The following is a 23,734-nucleotide window of genomic DNA, read 5'->3' as shown; positions in this document are numbered from 1 at the left end:
TGGGCCTCCACGACCCCAGCCACTTGAACGTGGGGCGCAACCGTCCTCACCCTGCCTGGCTGTCGGACACTCCCGGGTGACTCCTTGAAGAGACACTCACCAGTCCGCACGCTCTCCTATCTCCTCCATACCTCCTGCCCGGTACCGACGGGCCTTTTCCTCCCGTCTGCTGCCAGGCCCGCGCCACCTCCTCCCCACCCCTGGTCCTACCTCCCCTCAGCCAGCCCATCCACCTGCCTCGGAAAGAATCACTCTCCAGTCAGAGAGCCAAACAGACTTCCCGGGAGCTACTATGAATGCTGTGCTTGGCAGCCGCGGAGGCTCCCTCCAGCTCCCGTTTCTCAGCTTTTCTGAAAAAACGGCAGGGTGTCTCACCCTCCATCCTGTGGGTCTTTCATGATCACCTCCAAAATGACGCCTTCTCACGCCTCCGCCGTGCCCTGGTCAGTGCTCTGATCTGGGACCTCATGATGTCTACCCGGTGGCCTCCTGCTCTCCGCAACCATCAGCTCGTTCCATTTCCAAGCAGATGAACATGAGGCCAAATAGGTACAGTTAGTGTTGGGGTCAGTCAAACCAAATAAATATGATATATTTAATGGTGCCTTCTAATTATTCTGCTGTATAGTACTTCATCATGAATAATAGTCAGCCGTAAACGCGAGTCACACTGATGTACGGCTGGTGACTCAGACATGGGTTTGTAAATTCGACCTGACCTCCGCTCATAAACCAATCAAGTAGGAACGGCCGTGCAACTGCAATGGGCCTGCCTCACCACTAGAAGGCAAAGGTGCAGGGTTTCTGCCTCTCTTTCTGGTAGCTTGAAGCACTGGGCGAAGGTGCTAGAGAACAGCGGGTTCCTAGGCTCCTGGAGTCCCAAAGTGAGTGGGGGCAGTGAAGGAAGCTACTAAGGTGGGAAAAGAAGGAAGTCGACATTAACTGATCGTTTCGGGTGCACCGGCTTCTGTGTTAGTCACTTCCACACACCTATCTTAACTTAATCCCTTTAGCCGCCGATTGACAGAGGAGCAAACAGAATCAGGGGGGACAGAACACCCTGCCGAAGACAATGGAGCTAACTCCAGCGGAGCACGGATCGAAGCAGAGGCTGTCTTGCCTCCCAAGCCTGGGCTTTAGGGCACAAATCAGACCAGCAAGGGAAAGCTAGGGTGCCTCATCATAACCGGGCTTCGTTTGTAGGAATGACCAGCTCTGTTCTTATCTCCTGGGCTCCAACCACAGCCATCTGTGAGCTTTAGGCTTCTGCCTCCAGAAATGGTGCTTCGGAAGCCTGGCAGGCTCCTTTCCTTCCTGAAATTCAAATACTCAAGTGTCCCTCTAGGATCAGGCCTTGAATCCTAAAAGATGGACCAGACACCCTAGTGTAGGGCTCTAGAAATGGGGGTGTGAGCAACTGCCATACCAGCGACTCTGCCCAGGCCAGGCTGGTCGGCTTGTACCGAGCTTGCACACGTCCAGCATCACCTATTTTGTCAAAGTTGTACTGGTCTATTTTTATTCAGTTATGCGTATCATTTTGAAGAACACACCGTGGACAACTCCACTTCTGGGTACACGCACAGAAGAACTGAAAACAGGGACTGAAGAGGTATTTGTCCACCAAAGTTCCCAGCAGCATTATTCACAGTAGCCCATTGTTGGACTCAACCCACGTGTCCACTCACTGAGGAATGAATAAACAAAACGTGTATCCATACAATGCAATTTTTTTTTAAAGGTTTTACTTATTTACTTGAGAGAGAGAGAGAGAGCACAGAGTCAGAGGGAGAAGCAGACTCCCCACTGAGCAGGGAGCCCGATGCAGAACTCGATCCCAGGACCCCGGGATCATGACCTGAGCTGAAGGCAGATGCCTAACCGACTGAGCCACCCAGGTGCCCCCATACAATATAATATTATTCAGCCTTAAAAAGGACAGAAGTCCTGGCACATGCTATAACATAGATGAACCTTGAAAACATTATGCTAAATGAAATAGGCCAGTCACAAAAAGACAAATATTGCATGGTTTCCCCAATAGGAGGTACCTAGAGTAATCAAATTCCTAGAGACAGAGAGTAGAACAGTGGTTACCAGGCATGGGGGTGGAGGGAAAAATGGAAAATTGGTGTCTAATGGGTACAGAGTTTCAGTTGGGGATGATGGAAAGGTTCTGGAAATGGATGGTGACGATGATTGCACAACAATGTAAATTATTTAATGTCACAAAGAACTGTACTCTTTACAATGGCTAATATGGCAAATTTAATGTTATGTACAATTTACCATAATTTTAAAAATTGTGTTAAACACACCTCTCTGAAAATCTCAGCCCTAATTTGCCGGTGACCTGTCCTTCAAAGGAGCTTCATCTCCCACCGATCACAGCCAGAAGAGCACTGCCTTGGACACCCGGGAAATCCCTGCTCTCTGGCGTGGTAGAAAGGGGACCCCAGGAAAGGCTGGCTCTCTGGACCATGTCCTTGAAAGCTCCTGAGATCCCCTCACGCCCCAGCCTCCCATCAGACTGTGTCAGCCCCGAGCCTGGATAATCAGTGTCAGGGGCTGCTTCTGCCGAGGCAGCCAGACTTGCGGGAGGAAAGCCTTGCAAGTGCCAGCTAGCTGCACCTCGCATTCAAGCTCCACCTCAGTAGGGACCTTCGTGTTGCTTGGAAATCCCATGCTTTCCAGCTCAAGTGCCGTCAGCAGCTCGTTTTTTTCCACGATGACTCTTCCAAATTCTTCCTTTTTTTAAGCTTTCCGTTTTTCACCATCCCCATCATGCCGGCAGCAAAACCTCTCCATTTCTTCTTCACTCACTTCATTATGTTCTCCTCCCGTTCTGTTTTGCTTGGAGCAGATGCCCCAGGAGAACGAGGGCCTTCCATGGCCCCCCTGGTTTCCTATTTCAACTCAACATCAATGATTTTAGATATTGCGGTTCTGAATAAGATTTGCCTGAAGGATGTTGCTGTCATTTAAAAAAGTTTCTTCTTCATCGTCTTCTCTTTCTCCTTTTTTTTAATAAAGATTTTATTTATTTATTTGAGAGAGAGAGAAAATGAGAGAGAGCACGAGAGGGGAGAGGGTCAGAGGGAGAAGCAGCCTTCCCACTGAGCAGGGAGCCCGATGCGGGACTTGATCCCGGGACTCCAGAATCCTGACCTGAGCCGAAGGTAGTCACTTAACCAACTGAGCCACCCAGGCGCCCATTCTCCTTCTCCTTCTTTTTTAAAGTTTCTTTCAACAGCATTGCCTTGGAGGCTCAGGTATCTCTCTTCTGCTACGGCTGACTCCACCACGGCCCATCCATCCTCTCTTCTCCAGGAGAGGACCATGCTCATGGTCCTCCTATCACTGTCTTCTTACCTACAAGCATGCTCAAAGGTGTACACCCCAAAAAACACATTCCCTTGACCCTGCACCCTCTTCAGGGGGCCACCTAACCCTCTTCTCCTTATGACCAAACTTAATGAAAAAGTTGTCAGAGTCTGTCTCCGCTTCGTGATGGTGCTTTCCGCTTCTTACAGCCTGGCTTCCGGCGCCCCCCGCCCCGCAATGCTTACCTGGGACCCCCTGGGCTGGCCTTGCCTGCACATCACGGTCGCCACTTTCCATCCCAGCCCGGAGGCCCTGCTCTGCTCTGTGCCCTCTGTCCCACCTCTTTCTCCGTCATTTGCTTCTTCTCCGCAGCCTACAGATGGGGTCATGAGGTTCTGCCTTCAGCCCTGACATCTTGCCCTCCCCTGCTGCAGGCTTTGAAGGGCTAGCTCTCAAATGCAGCCCTGACTTGCTCTAGCAGGCGTCTTGTTGGACTCACTGCATCCTGAGCAAAACCCCTCCCTTTCACCTCCTGCTCCAGCCCATTCTTCCCGGTTTCCTGTCCCCATTGTCAGCATCTCCAGCGCTCTGTCTCCTGGGCTTGAAGCCCTGGACTTATCTAGGGCTCCTTCCTCCCGCCAGGCACCAGTCAGTCACCAAGCCCCATCGGTTCTGCCTCTGCAGCCCTCCTCACGTCTTTTCCTTTCTGTTCGGCTGCTGACACCCCAGCCCCGTCCAGCTCTCTTTGTCCCTCCCTGGTATGGCTGCTCCTTCCTGTCTTCCCGGCTCTGACTGTCCCCAAGGTCCTGTTGCTGTGCACACTGCGTTATTCTAAAGCACGGCCAGGCCAACCATTGGAGGCATGACCCCCCTCCTGGCTCCTCCAGTCCCCCTTCGCACCAAATCTCTGGCTGCCCTCACTCCGTGGGCTTGGGCCCAGGCTCACCGGACCCTCACGGCTGCCCAGGTGTCCCAGGGCCTCCCCCACCTCTGCCTTTTCAGCTTCCACCGGCTCCTCAGCCTGAGACACCTCCCCAGAGGTCATCTCTGACAAAATTCATCCTTTAAGGCCCGGAGCAAGGGACCATTCTGGCTGGACACGATCTCTTCCTCCTCCTGACTTTGGTAGTTCTGGTTTGCCCCACTGTTAAATATTCTGCCGTGGAGCCTACGCCTCTCGGTCTCTGTGTCTCGCCCCCTTCTCCCCTCCCCCACGCCCCTCCCCCACACCCCGGGTGGGGTGCCAGCTCCTTGCAGCGACAGCCCTGTCTTAGTCATCTTTGTATCCTCTTGGGTGTCTTATGCAAAGTAGATGCTCAAAAATGGGATTACTTTGACAAGAAGATGATCTTAACTTCAGATGGGGGGCTGGTGAGGAGATGTCACTTCCGTCAGTGTCTCTCTCTGGTTTCCAGCAGCAAAACGCCTTGGTCAGGTCACCCCTCGGGCCATGTGGTTCCCTTGTTTTCAGGTCTCCTGACAGAACTCTCTTGGCAAAAAGTGGGGCACCTCACGGTCTCTCACAATTGCCTTGTTACACTTTCTTCCTGAGTTACCCTCTTGGATGGAGCTACAGATGGCCTGAATAACCCTTTCCTAGCTTAGGGACTCAGGGTCGACCCCTCTGGGTCACCGGTGGGTCTCCTGGATGCTTCCAGGAGAGGCCTGGGCCTGTGTCAGGGCTTCTACAGCTTGGCGGGCCTCAGGGCACCCCCAGAGCATGTGTGGTGGGCTTTCCTGTTCTCTTGCTCCCGTAGGAACACCTGCGTAGTCACCAGAGTGAAGAGCAAAGATAATTTCTTTTTTTAAAGATTTTATTTATTTATAAGGGAGGGGTCAGAGGGAGAAGCAGACTCCCTGCTGAGCAAGGAGCCCGATGCAGGACTTGATCCTGGCACTCCAGGGCTGTGACCTGAGTGGAAGGCAGTTGCTTAACCAACTGAGCCACCCAAGCACCCTATAATGGCATTTTTTTTTATAGTTTTTTTTTTTAAGATTTTATTTATTTGAGAGAGAGAGAGAGACAGTGAGAGAGGGAACACAAGCAGGGGGAGTGGAAGAGGGAGAAGCAGAGTTCCCACCGAGCAGGGAGCCCGATGTGGGGCTCGATCCCAGGACCCCGGGACCATGACCTGAGCCGAAGGCAGACGCTTAACCGACTGAGCCACCCAAGCGCCCGATAACGGCGTTTTAAAACACTTTACTATAAAGGCAACCTATAAGAAATAAGAAAAACTTTCACCATGATCTCAGCTCTTTCATACAACTATTTTCATATTTGCATGTTTCTTTCTAGCTGTGTCCATGTACAGTCTATTTTTATACAGCTGCTGGAATATGATATATATAGCCTTTTCCACTAATTGTAAAATCACGAACACTCTCCTGTGATTTTACACCTTTCATAATAGTTCTTGTAATGGCTATAGAATATTGCCCACACAATAATTTATTTATCCTTTTTATTAGATATTTAGTTGTTTTTGATTTTTTTTCCACTGGAGTTGATGCATATAGCTTTTTTGGTATGTTTAATTATTTCCTTGGGATAAATTCCCAAGAATGGGATGACAAAAGTCAAAGTCAAACATTTGTATGACTCTCGATTCTTATTCCTGTATTGGATTCCAAAAGCATTGTACCGACCTACAGATCATAGTCTTTTAGTGCTACCACAGTCCATGTTGTTGCTAATGCCTACTCAGATTCAACAATATTTGCTTATTTTTTTTAAAGATTTACTTATTAGACAAAGAGATCGTGTGCCTGTGAGCTAGGGGAGGGGCAGAGGGAGACAGAGAGGATCCTAAGCAGACTCCCAACTGAGTGCAGAGCCCGACACGGGGGCTCGATCCCAGGACCCTGAGATCACGACCTGAGCAGAAATCAAGAGTCGGATGCTCAACTGACTGAGCCACCCAGGTGCCCCTTGACTGCTTATTATATGGGAGGTACTTACGTATTTATTTATACATTAAAATATCTTCCTGGGGCGCCTGGGTGGCTCAGTCGTTAAGCGTCTGCCTTCAGCTCAGGTCATGATCCCAGGGTCCCGGGATCGAGCCCCGCATCAGGCTCCCTGCTCAGCAGGAAGCCTGCTTCTCCCTCTCCCACTTCCTCTGCTTGTGTTCCTGCTCTTGCTATCTCTCTCTCTCTCTGTCAAATAAATAAATAAAATCTTAAAAAAAATAAAAAAGAAAATATCTTCCTAGAACCTTGGGCTTTCAGAGTTGGAGGACACCTGCTCATTTTACAAAGGAAGCACGAAACCCAGAGAAATTACGTTCAGCATTCAGCGTTGCATGGTTGGAAAACAACGGCACATGTATAGTAACCCTTGATTCTCTGGTCCTCGAGCCCTTCGCACTTTCTGCCACGCCCAGCGGGTGCAGTCTGGGTGTTTGTTTCTTTCCTGTTAATGCACAGCAGAGAAGTGACAGTGCGTGTTTGCCCTCTGGCCACGGCCACCCAGAGAATCTCTTGCGCCGCATATGTTTGGACAGTAGAAGCGGGAAAGCTCCAGACCTTTAAGACCCCACAGCCAAGCCAAGACCTCTGATGCATAATGAAAGACTGACTGGGGCTGCTTCTAAAAGAGGGCTCCTTTACTCCTTCTTGTGGTGGTTCGGGCCGACTGGCTATTAAGCTTGAAGTAGCCCGTAACTCCCTGTCCTTCCCTTCACCTCCGCTTATACTCCTACCTTGCTGTGCCAGGAATAACCTTTCTCCAGCCTCCTATGTGCTCACCCTCCCTGATCTTTAAGTACTAGCTCCTCCAAGAAGGCATTTAAAAATCTTCCTGTGTATCAGTTATCTATTACTGCCTAAAAAAACCATCCTGAAACTTTTTACTCAAACTATTTTTTTTTTAAAGATTTTATTTATTTGACAGAGAGAGAGACAGAGAGAGAGGGAGCACAAGCAGGGGGAGTGGGAGAGGGAGAAGCAGGCTTCCCACGGAGCAGGGAGCCCGATGCGGGGCTCGATCCCAGGACCCTGGGGTCATGACCTGAGCCGAAGGCAGACGCTTAATGACTGAGCCACCCAGGCGCCCCACAAACTAACAATTATTTATAATTTCCCATCATTCTGTGGATTGACTGAGTGGTTTCAATGCTGGTTTCACCTGAAAACACTCATTCAACAAGGGTGGGCGGGCTGATGGTCAAGATCTCTGGCAGTTGTTGGCTCACACCCGGGGCACCTCAATTCCCCTTCCTGTGGCCACTCCTCCGCCAGTGGGCCCAATAGGCTTACATGGCAGGTGCGGGCGATGTTCCAAGGTGCACATGCTTGTCAAGCTTCTGGTCTGGCGTTGTCCCATTGGCCAAAGCAAATCACAAGGGCCACACTCAGAGTCTATGGGAGAGGGAGACACACACGGTGGGTATACTGGACGGTTCCTTGAACAAATGGCTCACATCCCTCCCACGTGCAGCATCCCCTCACTGCTCCTGGCGCCCTCACGCCTCATCCAATCACACCCCAGGCTCACAGTGCAGGGCCTCCTGATCAGATCGGGCCCTGGTGCATGCAAGCCTCCTCGGGGGCAGTGCCTCTGTCGCTCCTCTTGGTCCAAGGACTGTGAGCTTAAAAGAAACCATCTCCTCTTCTCCAAACACCCAACACACAATGGTGAGAGGGGGCAGGATGACTTCCGTAAATACATCCAAAGCGGGAGCAGCGGGAGACACACAGCCACAGAACAATTCTAAAACGAGCAGGATCTGGGTTGTCAGGGCTCTCTACTTCCGGGGTAAGCGTGCTTCTGCCCTCGGGCCCTGCGAGCTCCCGGGGACTGACTCCTCTGTCCATTGTTCTCTGTGCCTTAGCTTTGCCCTCTGGGCTTTGGTTCCACCTTCTGAGATACTCTTCCGGGTTAGGAAGAACTGTGTCTGCAGCTAAGGACCTCTCAACCTGCTTTCTGCACTTAGAACTCTCCCTGTCCAACGACCCCCCCGAAATAGTGTCAGAAAAGAGTCTACTTGGTTCGACAAAAGCCATTCCCGCAATTAATTTAGAGATGGTTCTCCCTTCGTTTTGGGCAGCATGTTGGAGACCTACGGGGCTATGACCTTTTGATTCTTGGAAGCTCCTTTTCTGGAGAGGGCTAATGGCCACCACCTTGTATCTTTCTGAGGTCTTAACAAAGAGTCACAGCCTCAAACTTAAATTTGATCTTTACCCTGAAGCCATGTCTTACTTGGAGACTCTTGTGGGTTAGAGACCAGAAGTACAAAACACTTTATTTTGTTTTTTATTGTTATTATTGTTATTATTTGAGAGAGAGAGAGAGAGAGAGAGAGAGAGAGAGCATGCGAGTGCGAGCAGGGGGAGTGGCAGAGGGAGACGGAAGAGAGTGAATCTCAAGCTGACTCCCCGCTGAGCGGGGAGCTCTTGATCCAGGACTCGATCTCACAACTCTGAGATCATGACCTGAGCTGAAATCAGGAGTCAGACGCTTAACCAACTGAGCCACCCAGGCGCCCCTGAACTTCTGGCTTCTTGCTGCCAGTGGCCTTGGTGATCTTCAGTACACTGAAGAGCACAGTCTTGCTCGAGGGCTGGCTCTCGCCCACGTTGACAATGTTGCCAATATGAAGGTCCCTGAAACAGGGGGGCAGGTGCATGGATATGTTCTTGTGGCGTTTCTCGAAGTAGCTGTACTTTAGGATGTGGTGGAGGTAGTCTCGGTGGGTGAAAATGATCCTTTGCATCTTCATCTTGGTCAACACACCAGATGGGATCTGCCTTCAGATGGAGACACTACCAGTAAAGGGGCATTTCTTGTCAGTACAGGTGTCCTCAGTGGCCTCTGTGGACATCTCAAAGCCCAGACTGACGTTTCTTTAGTATCACAGAGGCTTCTCATTGCCAGTGTCGCCAAACAGGCCCCACTTCTTATTTTGAAAACTGGTCAGCTGCTTTTGGTAGGTATGCTCACTCTGAATGTCCACCATCTTCCTGCCCCACTGAGGAAAGGTCTGTAAGCTTCTTTAAGCAGAAATTTCCAGGTCTGTTTTTTATCCCACCTTTTATTTCACAGCCTAGTATGCAGTAAGTATTCATAAAATAGTAACTGTTAATGAGGAAGTCCTAGAAACACAGCGCAGGGCATGGTAGTTTGTGTAGGGTTGGCATGGAGTTCCTCTGTGATGTTTCTCACCAAACACCCAAGTACTGCACAGGTTCTCAATCTCCTCAGGTCCATGACTTTTTCAGAGTTCTGAAGAGCCATGAAAGAATGCTGACTGGTGGGAATGTGGCTTAAGCTGTTAGTCTATGTATAGCAGAGTCTCCTCCTTCATAATCACACTTAACACCTGCATCCCAGCCAGGTGCAGACCCTCTGAGGCCCAATCCAAGCCCCGAGGTCTCCCTCTCATCTCTTTTTTTTTTTTTTTTTTTTTTTTTTTTAAAGATTTTATTTATTTATTTGAGAGAGAGAGAATGAGAGATAGAGAGCACGAGAGGGAAGAGGGTCAGAGGGAGAAGCAGACTCCCCGCCGAGCAGGGAGCCCGATGTGGGACTCGATCCCGGGACTCCAGGATCATGACCTGAGCCGAAGGCAGTCGCTCAACCAACTGAGCCACCCAGGCGCCCTCCCTCTCATCTCTTAAGGACACAGCTCTCATCATGTGTTCTGACCATGAGTCCTGGGTTTTGAGGAACTCGAAATCTAGTTGAGGAAGCAGAATGGGCACATACGGAAAAAAAAAAACCCCAAACTACTTACTAATCAACATGTCAACAAAGGCAAAAATCAGTACACTACCACTGGGCCTGGGGGTGTAGGGGATACAACACCGAAGTGGTCAGAATGCAGTGAGGCTAATTCTGATACACCGTCTCCTGGAGAAGGCAAAGTTTGTGTTGGATCTAGAAACAGGGTATGGACGGATATTGGTGCAGACAATAGAGGATGATCTAGTATTTGTGTCTGTGAAGGTCTGAGGTCAAATGAATGAGGTAGGAAATTAGCACTCAATGTGTGGCCGAGAGCAAGCAGATCCAGAGGCGGGAAACAAAAAAGGTTGGGAAGGTAAGTGGAGTGCCAGATATGCGTCTAAAAGCCTCAGCAGGGGCACCTGGGTGGCTCAGTCATTAAGCGTGTGCCTTCGGCTCAGGTCATGATCCCGGAGTCCTGGGATCGAGCCCCGCATCAGGCTCCCTGCTCGGCGGGAAGCCTGCTTCTCCCTCTTTCTCTCACTCCCCCTGCTTGTGTTCCCTCTCTTGCTATGTCTCTGTCAAATAAATAAATAAAATCTTTAAAAAAAAAACTTAAAAAAAAAAGCCTCAGCAAATCAAACTGTACCCAGTGGGTGTCCTCTGGGTACCTGAGGTTGCCTCTGTGGGTGCAGTTTTTTTCTGGAGTTGGCCTCACCCTCCAGTGGTTTTGCATTCGGGGCCATTAAAGAAGGGAGAAATAAAGGAGGTGGGAGGCTGCTTGGCTCTCCCTGTGTTCCCCAGTTCCAACGGGTAACTGCTTTCCTCTCTGCAATTTGGGCTCTTTGCTCCTGCATCTTTGCAAAAAGGGGAAACATCCCAATGAGAGAAAAAGGAGGAACTTTTCTGGGCACACTGTGGTTCTAACCCATACTGGAAGCACCCTTAATAGGACATGAAATTAAGGCCCAGGGGCCCCTGATGAGGCCCAGAGAGGCGCTCAGCAGCCGTGACCCAGGCCCTAGAAGAATTCATGGTGGGGAACGAGAAGAGGCCTCCACGGGCTGAGCTCTGAAATGCTGAGATGAGGAACACAAATGTGCCGAGGCATGGAGCAGGAGAGGCTAACTGCTAGACAAGGAGACCAGAGAACGGTGAGGAGAGAGAAAAGACAGGACAGCTCAATACAGGTGACCAGGAAGCGCGTTCTTGTTCTCGGGCTTGCTGGGCTCACGCGTCCTTCCTTCTAGTTCTAGAGAGGGGCCCAGAAGCGGGGCGCAGAAGAGGAATGCACATGCGTAGCTCTCTTCGCTTTCTTCCCTCCCATGGTCACAGGGACCTGAAGAACCTTCCGATGTCCAAGGCGACATTCTGGCATATAAAGCAGCTCAGCACACCTGCCCCAGTCACCCACACGGGGACAGCCGGGGGTGCACTTGGGCCTGCGTGGGCACTGGAGATCTGGTGGAGTTGTCTGCCTCCTTCCGCTGAGCTGGTCCACGGAGGCCTTTGCCCCTCCTCCTATAATCAGAACCTCTTCAAATAATTAACTTTAACAAATGGAGAAGCTCAGTGCTTCACTTCGGCTACACATGGTCTCACTTGCAGGCACTTTAAAAAAAATTCAGTTCATCTAGGGTGGGCCTGAGACGGAGGGATTTCTTTTTTAATTAATTAACTAATTTTAATTTAAATTCAATTAACATATAAGGTATTATTTGTTTCAGGGGTACAGGTCTGTGATTCATCCGTCTTATATAATACCCAGTGCTCATTATAACACATACAATACCCAGTGCTCATTATAACACAGATGGAGGGATTTTTTTTTTAAAAGCATACCAGGTGATTGGTATGCAGCCAGATTGAAAACAGCTGGATTTACTAATCTTGAGCCACTTTAGAAAGTTTAGTCAACATAGAATTTGTTGATCTTTTGAGGTGTCTGAAAATACCACATAAATAATTAGCCTTTGGGGACGCCTGGGTGGTTCAGTTGGTTGAGCATCTGCCTTCAGCTCAGGTCATGGTTCTGGGGTCCTGGGATCGAGCCCCACATCAGGCTCCTTGCTCGGCAAGGAACCTGCTTCTCCCTCTGCCTGCCGCTCACTCCTGCTTGTGTTCTCTCTCTCTCTGGCAAATAAATAAATAAAATCTTTAAAAAAAATTAGTCTTGGTATACCAGCAAAACCTAGGAGATACCTTCCCTTGGATTCTGTGGCCTCTGGGTTGCCTTCCTGGGGGAATTCTTTTATTTTCTATAGATTTTATTTATTTATGAGAGAGAGGGAGGGAGAGAGCAGGGGGAGGAGTGGAGGGAGAGAGACAAGCAGACTCCATGCTGAGTGTGGAGCCCAATGGGGGGCTCGATCTCAGGACCCTGAGACCATGACCTGAGCTGAAACCAAGAGTCAGATGCTTAACCGACTGAGCCACCCAGGTGCCCCTCCTGGGGGAATTCTCGAGGATCTTCAGTGTATCTTTTAGGCTCTGGCCTCCTGAGCTTTCCACAGTATGGCAGAATGGGAGATCCTCCTGTGACCATCAGCACGCAGAAAATACCCTAGTGGCTCAGTGTAGCTGTCTGTTCGGGTCCACTACAATCTTGAGCTTGACACCCAAGGACAGTTTTGTTGAGAAGCACAACTGCTGTCCATAATGTAAATCTCAGAAAGTTTCATTCGTAAGGTTTTTTTTTTTTTTTACTTGAAATATGTTTAATAATAAAAGGCCACCAACATTCTCTTTTTATTTTTATTTGCATTTATTCTGCAGAATTTACTCCCGGGCCATAAGTTTTTGTTTCTTCAGTTTCTTCTGGGATATCTTTTTCTTCTGTGCAACCTCCTCTTCTGGTTTAGGAACAATCTGCTCTTTTTCAGTAAGGATCATCTCAATGTGGCAGGGAGAGCTCATGTATGGGTTAATCCGACCATGAGCCCTGTACGCTCTGTGCCACATCTTGGGGGCTTTGTTCACCTGGATGTGCTCAATGACCAGAGAATCAACATCTAAACCCTTAAGTTCAGCATTACTCTCTGCATTTTTAAGCATGTGCAGTAAAAATTCAGCACTCTTCTTGGGCCACCGACCCTGTGTCCAGCCCCACTGTTTGGCCTGGGCACACCTACCAACTCCACCCTTGTAGCGACGGAATGGCACACACTGCTTCTGTAAAGTGACGTCTTTCAGATACTTGGTGGCTTTTCGGATATGCATACCCTTGATGGCCTGGGCAGTTTCACGTGTGTTCTTAAAGTGAACACGAAGATTTGAACCTCTTGATTTACATGATTTCGTAGGGTTTTCTGGGTCAAGCGAATAGCGAACCATTTTCAGAGGTCACCTCAGGCCGCTTAGGGGGAAGAGTCATTCGTAAGGTTTTCCATGCAATTTGTCACAGACTCTCAGACCTCACAAGACATTATGGAGGGTGAGACTACCCCTGTCTCAGTACTGTCTCTCTTCCTGGCGGTCCTGTCCCCATCCAGCCTCCCAGTCGGTCTCCTGGGCCATCTTCATTTCATGTTTGGACAAGACCGAGAACCAGTGATTTTTGGACAAGACTGAGAACGAATGATTCAGCCTCCAGGGGTGGCGGGGGTGGGGAGGATTTCCACATTGCTACCCACAGTGCAAAATAGCAGTTCCTATTTATCTCTTCCAAATTTGCCTCTTTCAACCACCATCAGCCACCAACTGCTGGTATAGAAGATTTGGTGACCGCATCTTTCCGACTCTGAACGCCTTTGGCATATCACCTTTAAGCCCTGGTCTTCCTCTGAAGGCCAGTGTTTGGTTTTTGTTTGTCATCATGTAAAGAACACTCTTTCTGCTTGTCATTTTAATTACTCTCTGTCGAACCCTTTCCAGTCCTGTTGTATCCTCTGTAAGTGCCAGAGAACAGAATGACACACATTATGGTGTCCGTTTACTATAATTTGATACAAGGATGGGATTGTGATATTTTGTGTCCAGGATTCTTATCTGCATGTCATCAGGGACTTTTGGTGGGGGGCGGGGTGAAGGGCAGGGCAGTGGATTCATAACTTTAAGAAATGGTTTTCAGGTTCATTAAATTATTTTCCTTGAGCTGCTATTACCTTCTTGTTGCCCACACTGACGCTCAGCAGGTAGGTGTCTGCCCTCCCACGCAGCTCCCTAACATCCTTCTGCCGCTTTATTTCTATCACTGTAAGCTCGCTACCTGGCCAAACTTGGTGTCACAGATGACCTTGGCGACTCCACTGCATATCTCTTCCTCGGATCATTTATAACCATGGAAATTAAGACTTGGATGTTCAGACTGCAGAGTGCAAATGGGACAGGTTCTAATAATAGATTTTGAAAAATATTTTTTCTTGTTTTCAAAAAAGTGCATATTCATTTAAGACTGTTGGAAAATATAAACAACTACAAAGAAAATTAAAAACACTCCTAATCCTACCTCCCAGAGATAATCTCTGCTAATATTTTGGTTTCTATTCTTCCAGTCTTTTCTTCAGAAAGCACAACACACACACACACACACACACACACACACACACACACCCCTATAAAACTCTTTCTCTCTATCTTTTTTAACACAAACACCAAGAAGCAAAACAGTATGAATAATTGGCAATAATTGTCATTTGCCTAAGTGCTCTCCCAGCTTTCCCCCCGTGGGGTAACTATTTTCTCAGAGTCTGGGTTTATTATTCCCTTGCTTTATAAACGTGATTTTATAAATTGTGTGGGTTTACTTGATTTTAAACTTTACAAAAATGGTATCATGCTCTAATCACACATCTCTTGCTTTTCTTCACTCAAAAAACACATTGGTTCACTTTATCCATGCTGTGTTGTGTAGCTCGAGTTCATTCGTTGTGACAGCCATTCAGTATTTCCGTTGTAGAGATGCACATGGTTTATGTGTTCATTCATCTCTTGCTGGTCACTTGGATTGTTCTTAGTATTTTGTCACTGTAAGCATCGCTTGTACATGTGTCGAGAGTGTCTTTGGGGTGAAATCTTTGGCTATAAAGTATGTTTCCAACTGATGAGCCTCCTGTCCGACATTTGTAATCATCAGACTTTAAAACTTTTGCCTTTCTAGAGGTTTATAATATTGTAGTATTAATTTGCATTTTCCTGAATACTAATGAACTTGAGGATCTTTTCATGCGTTTACTTGCCATATGTGTTTACCCTCCTATAAAATGTCTGCTTATATTTTTGAAACTTTTCCGCTAGAGGTTGTTTCTCTCTCACAAATATATTTTTTTATTTTATTTTTTTAAAGATTTTTATTTATTTATTTGAGAGAGAGAGAGAGAATGAGAGACAGAGAGCACGAGAGGGAAGAGGGTCAGAGGGAGAAGCAGAGTCCCCGCCGAGCAGGGAGCCCGATGCGGGACTGGAGCCCGATGCGGGACGCGATCCCGGGACTCCAGGATCATGACCTGAGCCAAAGGCAGTCGCTTAACCAACTGAGCCACCCAGGCGCCCCACAAATATATATTTTTTAATATTTTATTTATTTATTTGACAGAGAGAGACACAGTGAGAGAGGGAACACAAGCAGGGGAGTGGAAGAGGGAGAAGCAGGCTTCCTGCTAAGCAGGACCGTGGAATCATGACCCGAGCCGAAGGCAGACACTTAACCAACTGAGCTACCCAGGCGCCCATCTCACAAATATTTTTAAGCAAAATTTGAATTGTACTCACATATCATTTTATACTCTTCTATGACATAAAACATTCTTTTAGGGGCGCCTGGGTGGCTCAGTCATTAAGCGGCTGCCTTCGGCTCAGGTCATGATCCCGGAGTCCTGGGATCAAGCCCCGCATTGGGCTCCTTGCTCAGCAGGGAGCCTATTTCTCCCTCTGCCCCTCCGCCTGCTTGTGTTCCCTCTCTCACTGTGTCTCTCTCTGTCAAATAAATAAAATCCTAAAAAAAAAAATTCTTTTATACTATCATTTTCATGGCGGTGACATCTTCTCTCTCATGGATATCTTGTAATTTAATCGAAGTTTTATACCTGCTTTTTTTTCAATTTTAATTTTTAGAAGTAATTCTGATAAGATATCCTAATGCATAAACATAATTACACATCACTAAATGTATTTGTCAAAGAAGCTTCAAGAATTTGGATTTCTGGGTCAAAGGATATCAATATTAAAAAATATTGATATATATTTCCAAATCATTTTAAAGAAAGGTTCTATAATTTATATGTCTTCAAAAAACTCTTTAACACTGGACATTAAATATTAAATATTTTGCTAATTTAATTTGTAAATATTAGCAATAAAGATAATATTTTAAATTGTTTATTGGCCACTGTGTTTCGTCTTTTCCTGGTATTCTTTTTTCCCCAGCTTATAGTTTGCATTCAACTGAAGGTATATCTAAGTACTATACACAAAATTTCTTGGTTTACTTCTTTCTCCCTCTTCATGTGGTTATGTCATTCATTTGACACACAATTGGGTTTGTTTCTGTTTGAATCTAGTTAAAGGTTTTTAATTTTTTCTTATGCATGTTGGTTTAATTTTATTATGATTTTTAGAAGTTTTATTTATTTAAATAATCTCTACACTCCACACGGGGCTCGAACTCATGAACCCGGGATCAAGAGTCGCATGCTCCTCCGACTGAGCCAGTCATGTGCCCCTTAATTTTATTTTTGAATGTATATAACATTAACATGTTTCCAAAGCCAAAACTATCCCAAAAGATATCCTCAAAATTGTCTCTCCCTCTCTTCCTTTCTGCCTGTTCCCTCACCCAACTCCTTATAGGCAACCAATTTCATTCTTTTCCGTTTATTTTTCTTGTGATGATCTTTTACTAAAAGAAGCAAATCCATTTTATTTTCTTATTTCTTATCTTTATTTTACAGAAGGTAACCTACTATACATTTGCTTTTGTACTTTGCTTTTCAAACTTAATAATATACCCAGGAAATTACTATGAATCAGTTCATAAAGATATTCCTCATTCCTTTTTATTGCTTCCTAGGAGTCAATTATAAGCTATTCAACCAGTGTTCTCCATTTGGACATTTAGGTAGCTTCCAATATTCTGCAAATACAAATAATGGTACAATGAAGAAGCGTACATATGTAGGTGTACGTGTTATTTCTGGAGATATCTTTAGGACAAGTTCCTAGAAGTTGGAGAGCTAGGTTGAAAGGTAAATACACAGAGGCACCTGGGTGGAGCAGTCGGTTAAGATCTGACTCTTGGTTTTGGCTCAGGTTGTGATCTCACAGTTGCGGTCTCAGGGTCATGATCTCAAGGTCATGGGATTGAGCCCTGCATCTGGCCCTGCACTCAGCAGGGAGTCTGCTTAAAACTCTCTCTCCCTCTCCCTCTGCCCCTCCCTCCTCTCCCTGCCATTCTCTCTCTCTCTCTCATAAATAATCTTAGAGGGGCACCTGGGTGGCTCTGTTGTTAAGCGTCTGCCTCTGGCTCAGGTCATGATCCCATTGAGCCCCGCATCGGGCTCCCTGCTCCACCGGAAGCCTGCTTCTCCCCCTCCCCCGCCCCCTGCTTGTGTTCCCTCTCTCGCTGTCTCTCTCTCTGTGTCAAATAAATAAATAAAATCTTTAAAAAAAATCTTAGAAAAAAAAAGAAAGGTAATATTTTTCTCCCCACAACCTCAGCAACAGAGTGAGGCTGTGTATGGCTGGACAGACGTCCCAACACCATAATTAAAAGTCCTTCTTTGTCTCAGCCGTTTGACTGCTTCTCATATACTAGAATTCATATGCAGTTGGACTGATTTCTGTACCTTCTACTCGGTTACATTGGCTGCCTATTCATGTGCCCAAATCACCCTGTTTTCAATCAAGAGGCTGCATAGTAAGTTTTGATATTTATTAGAGCTAGTCTTCTCTCATATCTCTTTTCAGTGTTCCAAAGCTGTTCCTGAGTGTTTACTTTTCCACAAGAACTTTGGTATCAATTTGTCTAGCTCCAGAAAACAAGAAAAAACTTGTTTCTATTTTGGGAGAATCATATTAAATTTATAAATTAACATAAGGAAAACTGTCATCTCAACGATGTTGTGCTCTTTTAACCAAAACTAAAGGATGTCTCCTTCAAGTATACTTTTGCGTCTTTCAGGATCATCTTATAGTTTTCTTTTTTCAAAGAACCAGATTTACTGAGACATAATTCATATACCTTTCAATTCACCCATTTAAAGCATACCATTTGGTGGTTTTAGTATAATCACAGACTTGTGTACTCATCACCACAATCATTTTAGAACATTTCCATCAACTCAAAAAGTAATCCCATACCTGTTAGCAGTTCTTTCCTAATCCCTCCAACCCCTCCTGCCAACTACCAACCACCAACCTACTTTCTGTCTCTGTCGATTTGTCTATTCTGTATATCCCATATAAATAGAATCATATAATATTTGGTCTTATGTGACTGGCTTCTTTCACTTGGCATGTTTTCAAGTTTCTTCCATGTTATAGAATGTGTTGCATTCTGTCTTGTTTTTTAAGAGAAAGAGAGCGTACATGTATGCACCGGATGGGGTGGGTGGGAGAGGGAGTGGGAGAGGGAGAGAAAGAGAGAATCCTAAGCAGGCTCCACGCCCAGCACAGAGCCCAAGGTGGGGCTCAATTTCACGAGCCTGAGATCACGACCTGAGCAGAAATCAAGAGCTGGCCGCTTAGCTGACTGAGCCACCCAGGCGCCCCTGCTCTGTTCTTTTTTATTGCTAAATACTATTCCATCATATGGGTGGATGTACCACATTTTGTTTATCCATTTATCAGGTGATGGAGTTTGGGGTCCTTTTCACTTTTTGGCTGTTATAAATAAGACTGTGAACATTTGTGTATAGGTTGTTGTATGGGCATATATTTTCAAGTCTCTTGGGGTATGTACCTAGAAATAGAATTGCTAGGGCATATGATAATGTTATTCTAACGTTCCAAGGACTGCCAAGCTGTTTTCTGAAACAGTTGCACCTTTTTACATTCCCACCAGCTATGTATCAAGGTTCCAGTTTCTTCACATCCTCACCAACACTTGCTATTGTCTGTGATTTTTTTGGGAGCCATCCCAGTGGGAGTGAAGTGGTATCTCATGTTTTTGATCTACATTCCACTAAGAGCTCATTATGTTGAACATCTTTACACGTGCTTATTGGCCAGATATATATATATATCTTCTCGGAAGGAAAGTCTGTTCAAATCCTTTTCTTATTTTTCAACTGAGTTATCTGTGTTATAATTGTGTTGTTCATATATTCCCAATATAAGTCCCTTAGCATGTATATTATTTGGAAATAATTACTCCCATCCTGTAGGCTGTCTTTGCATTGTTCATGGTGTCCTTTGATGCACAAAGGTATTTAATTTTGATAAAGTCAAATTTATCTACTTTTTCGTCATTTGTGCTTATGTGTGTATCTAAAGAGGCTTTGCCAAGGTGACAAAGATTTACACCTATGTTTTCTTCTAAGAGTTTTACAGTTTTAGCCTTTATACTTAGGTTGTTGAAGTCCTATTCAGTACTGAGTGTGACTGTATTTAAAGATAGGATCTTGAAAGAGATAATTATGTTAAAATGAGGTCATTAGGGGGCACCTGGCTGGCTCAGTTGGAGGAGCACGTGGCTCTTGATCTTGGGGTCATGAGTTCAAGTCCCACATTGGGTGTAGAGATTACTAATAAACACATAAGTAAGTAAATAAATAATAAAAAAATAAAATGAGGTCACTAGGGTGGGCCCTACTTCACTATGACTAGTATCCCTAGGACCTAGGACAGACACTCACAGTATACAGTGAGGACCATGTGAAGACACAGGGAGGAGAAGGCTATCTACAAGCCAAGGAGAGAGGCCTCAGAAGAAACCAATCCTTCCGGCACTTTCATATTGGACTTTTAGCCTCCAGAACTGTGAGGAAATAAATTTCTATTCTTTATTTTTTTTTTTTAAGATTTTATTTATTTATTTGTCAGAGAGAGAGAGAGAGAGAGAGAGAGCAAGCACACAAGCAGGGGGAGCGGCAGGGCAGAGGGAGAAGCAGGCTCCCTGCTGAGCAGGGAGCCCGACGCGGGGCTTGATCCAAGGATCCTGGGATCATGACCCGAGTCGAAGGCAGATGCTTAACCGACTAAGCCACCCAGGTGTCCCATAAATTTCTATTCTTTAGGTCAATCTGCGGTACTTTGTTATGGTAGGTCTAGCAGACTAATATAAAACCCTACTTGGTCACTGAATGTTATTTTCTTCTTTTCTTTTCTTTATTTATTTGACAGAGAGAGACACAGCGAGAGAGGGAACACAAGCAGGGGGAGTGGGAGAGGGAGAAGCTGGCTTCCCGTGGAGCAGGGAGCCCAATGCGGGGCTCAATCCCAGGACCCTGGGATCATAATCTGAGCCGAAGGCAGATGCCCAATGACTGAGCCACCCAGGCGCCCCAGTATGTTATTTTCTTAAATCATATGGGTCTTGTGTTTTTTTGGGAGAAGTAACTTTCTCTATTTCTTTTTATCTAGCATAGGAGTGACAAACTGCAACCCATGGGTCAAATCAAGTTGGCTGCCTATTTTTTTTTTTAAAGATTTTATTTATTTGTTTTAGAGAGAGAAGGGGCAGAGGGTGAGGGAGAGAAGCAGACTCCCTGCTGTGCAGGAAGCCCAATGTGGGGCTCGATCTCTCCACCGGTAAATCACAACCTGAGCCAAAACCAAGAGTCAGACGCTTAACCAACTGAGCCACCCTGGCGCCCCTGGCTGCCTATTTTTGTAAATGCACTTTATTTGGGACAAAGCCACACTCACTCTTTGTATATATCTATGGAGGCTTTTGTGCTTCAATGGCAGAGTTGAATATTAGATCTGCAAACCCCAAACATTTGCTGTCTGGTGCTTTAGAAAAAGTGTGCTGACCCCTGCTTTAGTAAATACTTAGAATGGGCTTATATGCATATTATTCTTTGAGTTCTTGCATTTTAAAAAGAGGGTTTGTTTTTTTCTTCTACAGAGTTCAATGCTTGAAAAACAGTGTGGATGGGTGGATACAAAATCCCTTAGCTTGCATTTTCCTTGCTTGAGTTTTTAGAAAATGCTGCATCACTATTGCTTTGCTTTGCTCTTGAGAAGTCTGATGCCAGATATTTTGGTTACCAGATTCCGTAACAATCTACCTTGAAAAGTAATGGTTTAAGGTGAGAACTATTTTGATTATAATTTCACAATTTTTGGGGTCAGGAATTTGGGTGGGGTTTGGCTGGATTATTCTTCTGTTCCACATAGCTTCAACTGGGGTCACTCAGTGGTACCCAGCTGGATACTGGATGGATGGATGGATGGATGAACTGATATAGGGCATTCATGATGACTTCACTCACATCGGCTAAGGCCAGCTAGCCTCTCTCACTCTCTATGCCATCTCAGAGCCTCTCCACAGGGAGTTAGATTTTTTTAAAAAGATTTACTTATTTTGTTTTAGAGAGAGACACTGCACAAGTGGCAGGGGTGAAGGGAGGGTGAGAGAGAATCACAAGCAGACTCCATGCTGAGCGCAGAACCAGATGCGGGGCTCCATCCCAGGACCCTGAGATCATGACCTGAGCCGAAACCAAGAGTCGGATGCTTAACCAACTGTGTCACCCAGGTGCCCATGGGAGTTAGATATTTCCTACTGTGGCTCAGGGCTTCAAGAGCAAGTGTTCTCAAAGACCCAGGTGGATTCTTAAGACTTTTATGACCTAGACTTGGAAGTCCCGTATACGTCACACATTCTATTGGTCAAGCAATTCATTTGGGCCAGCCTGGAACAAAAGGAGGGACAAAGAATTTGCAGACATCTTTAGTGTACTGCAGCCCCATGTCCTTACCCTTTTAAGTAATTTGAACTTTTTGCACTGAGGCTTTGAAAAATTCTTATTTTTGTCTAATAGTTTTAAGAGGTTGGCTCTTAGAATTGATCATTTTGTGATGATTTCCCCAAGTACACTGAGGCTCTTTCATTATATAGGTTTACATTTTCTTATTTCCAGAAAGTTTCAATATATGTGGAACTTCAGCTGCACCTATGTTGGATGTTCTTTGCTTGTACTCAAAGGACACTCCAAACTAAGACAGAAATAAGCACAAAGGTATTGAAGCAAGGGAAAGTAGGAACATTGCAGTTTTTTCTGACATGCAGTATGGAATATGGAATGGAAGGAACGAGACCATCAACAGGATTGTTGAGTGAGGTGGGGATGGGAAGGAAGGAATCAAGGATGACTCCCAGGTTTCTAAACTGGACAACTGAGTGGACAGTAATGCTAAAGACTTTTAGACACGTAGAGCTTGGGGTGTCTGTAGGGCATCCAGGTGGAGAAGTCCAGCAGGCTTTGTGTCTGTGGAGCTCAGATGAGTGGTCTGAGCCAGATAACACACTTGGGAGATGCTGGTATATGTGGCAGACGAAGACAGGGAGTGGATGGAATGGCTTCGGGAGATCGTGTGGGGTGAAATGAAAGATGAGAACAGAACCCAGGAGACTCAGGAGAGGTCAGAGGGGTGAGGAGGTGAGTCATGTCGTGAAGGCCAAGGGAGTTTCAAAAAGAGTAGGGTGCTTTGTGTCGTCAAATGCCACCAAGAGCTCAGTAATACAAGGACTCAAAAACAGCCTGTGGCATTTGGCATTAAGCAAGCCCTTAATGACTGAGCAGTGCAGTGATGTGGTGGGGACAGAAGTTACAGAGCTGTGGGTTGACGAGGGAGAAGCTGCTGAGTTGGCAGAGAGGAGTGCAAAATACTTTCAGGACGTTTGTGCAGGAAAATACAGACAGGGAACAGGCAGTACCTAGAACACAATGCAGAGGGACAGAGGTGTTTCTTTTTCTTGAGGACAAGAAGAGCTCGAAAATGGCAGATGGTGAAGGAAAAGGTACGAGTGGTTGATAATTTTGGGAGTGAGAGCTGGGGCACGATCGAAATATGTTTGAAGAGTTTTCTGAGGGTGTGGGAAGCGATGAGGTACAGAATGGCACAGGAGAGATGCTAATACAAGCGTACTTAGTTAATTTCCAGAATAGTTTATTATAGTCTAGCTCACATACTGAAATTACCTCGGTTTCAGTCGATAGGGCAAATATAGCAAACAATATCAACATATTTATTTTATCTCATTTACACATCTTTTCTCCAAAGGGTAGGATCAATGTTTCACCCTTTCAAAGCCTCCCACATAGCTGGTGCTCAGTAAGTGGTAAATGAATAAACAAGATGTCTCTTGCCTGTATTCTGAGTATCTCAGCATATTCAGAACACAGTCAGGACCCTGCACACACATGAAAAATTCTCCTAAGTGTGCAAAAGAGTCCCAAAATTCATGTGTGAAAGGTGATGTCCTTTTTTTGAGGAACCTGTTTACCCTCACTGAGCAAAGTTGGCTACCAGCATTTTCTTCACCATCGGAGTTTAAAAATAGGAACATGAGAGGAGAAGAGGCTGTTCTAAAGGCAGGCAGGCCGGCAGACAGCAGGAGGTGGCGCGATCTGCCTAACCATAAGGTGCCAGAAAGCAGTGAAAACCAGACGCAAAGCATACTGGCTTGGGGGCTCTTCGCTTAGGGACTTCCATCCTGCACTCACACAGCAATTGTCCTTAAAGGACTGCTGATCTGGGCCTTAAAGAATGGCGAGAAAAAATCCTTTGAACCGTCAAAAAAAAAAAAAAAAGAAAAGCATAGCTGTTCCTAATTTCGAATCATCTCCTACGTTTCAC

At 46.0% G+C, this 23,734-nt stretch overlaps 1 protein-coding gene and 1 pseudogene across 1 annotated transcript; both read right to left on the bottom strand.

Moving 5' to 3' along the window:
* Positions 1-2,535: 2,535 nt before the first annotated feature.
* Positions 2,536-9,284, bottom strand: LOC113938378 (annotated as a pseudogene).
* Positions 9,285-12,739: 3,455 nt separating this feature from the next.
* LOC113937855 (60S ribosomal protein L17-like) lies at positions 12,740-13,355 on the bottom strand. Its single transcript, XM_035728892.1, has one exon. It carries the CDS (start codon positions 13,322-13,324, stop codon positions 12,770-12,772), a length of 555 nt encoding a protein of 184 aa, XP_035584785.1. The 5' UTR covers positions 13,325-13,355; the 3' UTR covers positions 12,740-12,769.
* Positions 13,356-23,734: the final 10,379 nt, after the last annotated feature.

Source organism: Zalophus californianus, chromosome 8 (assembly GCF_009762305.2).
Source record: "Zalophus californianus isolate mZalCal1 chromosome 8, mZalCal1.pri.v2, whole genome shotgun sequence".
Classification (NCBI taxonomy): Eukaryota; Metazoa; Chordata; class Mammalia; order Carnivora; family Otariidae; genus Zalophus; species Zalophus californianus.
Note: the sequence above shows the minus strand (reverse complement) of the source record. Positions and strands in the feature narration are given on the sequence as shown.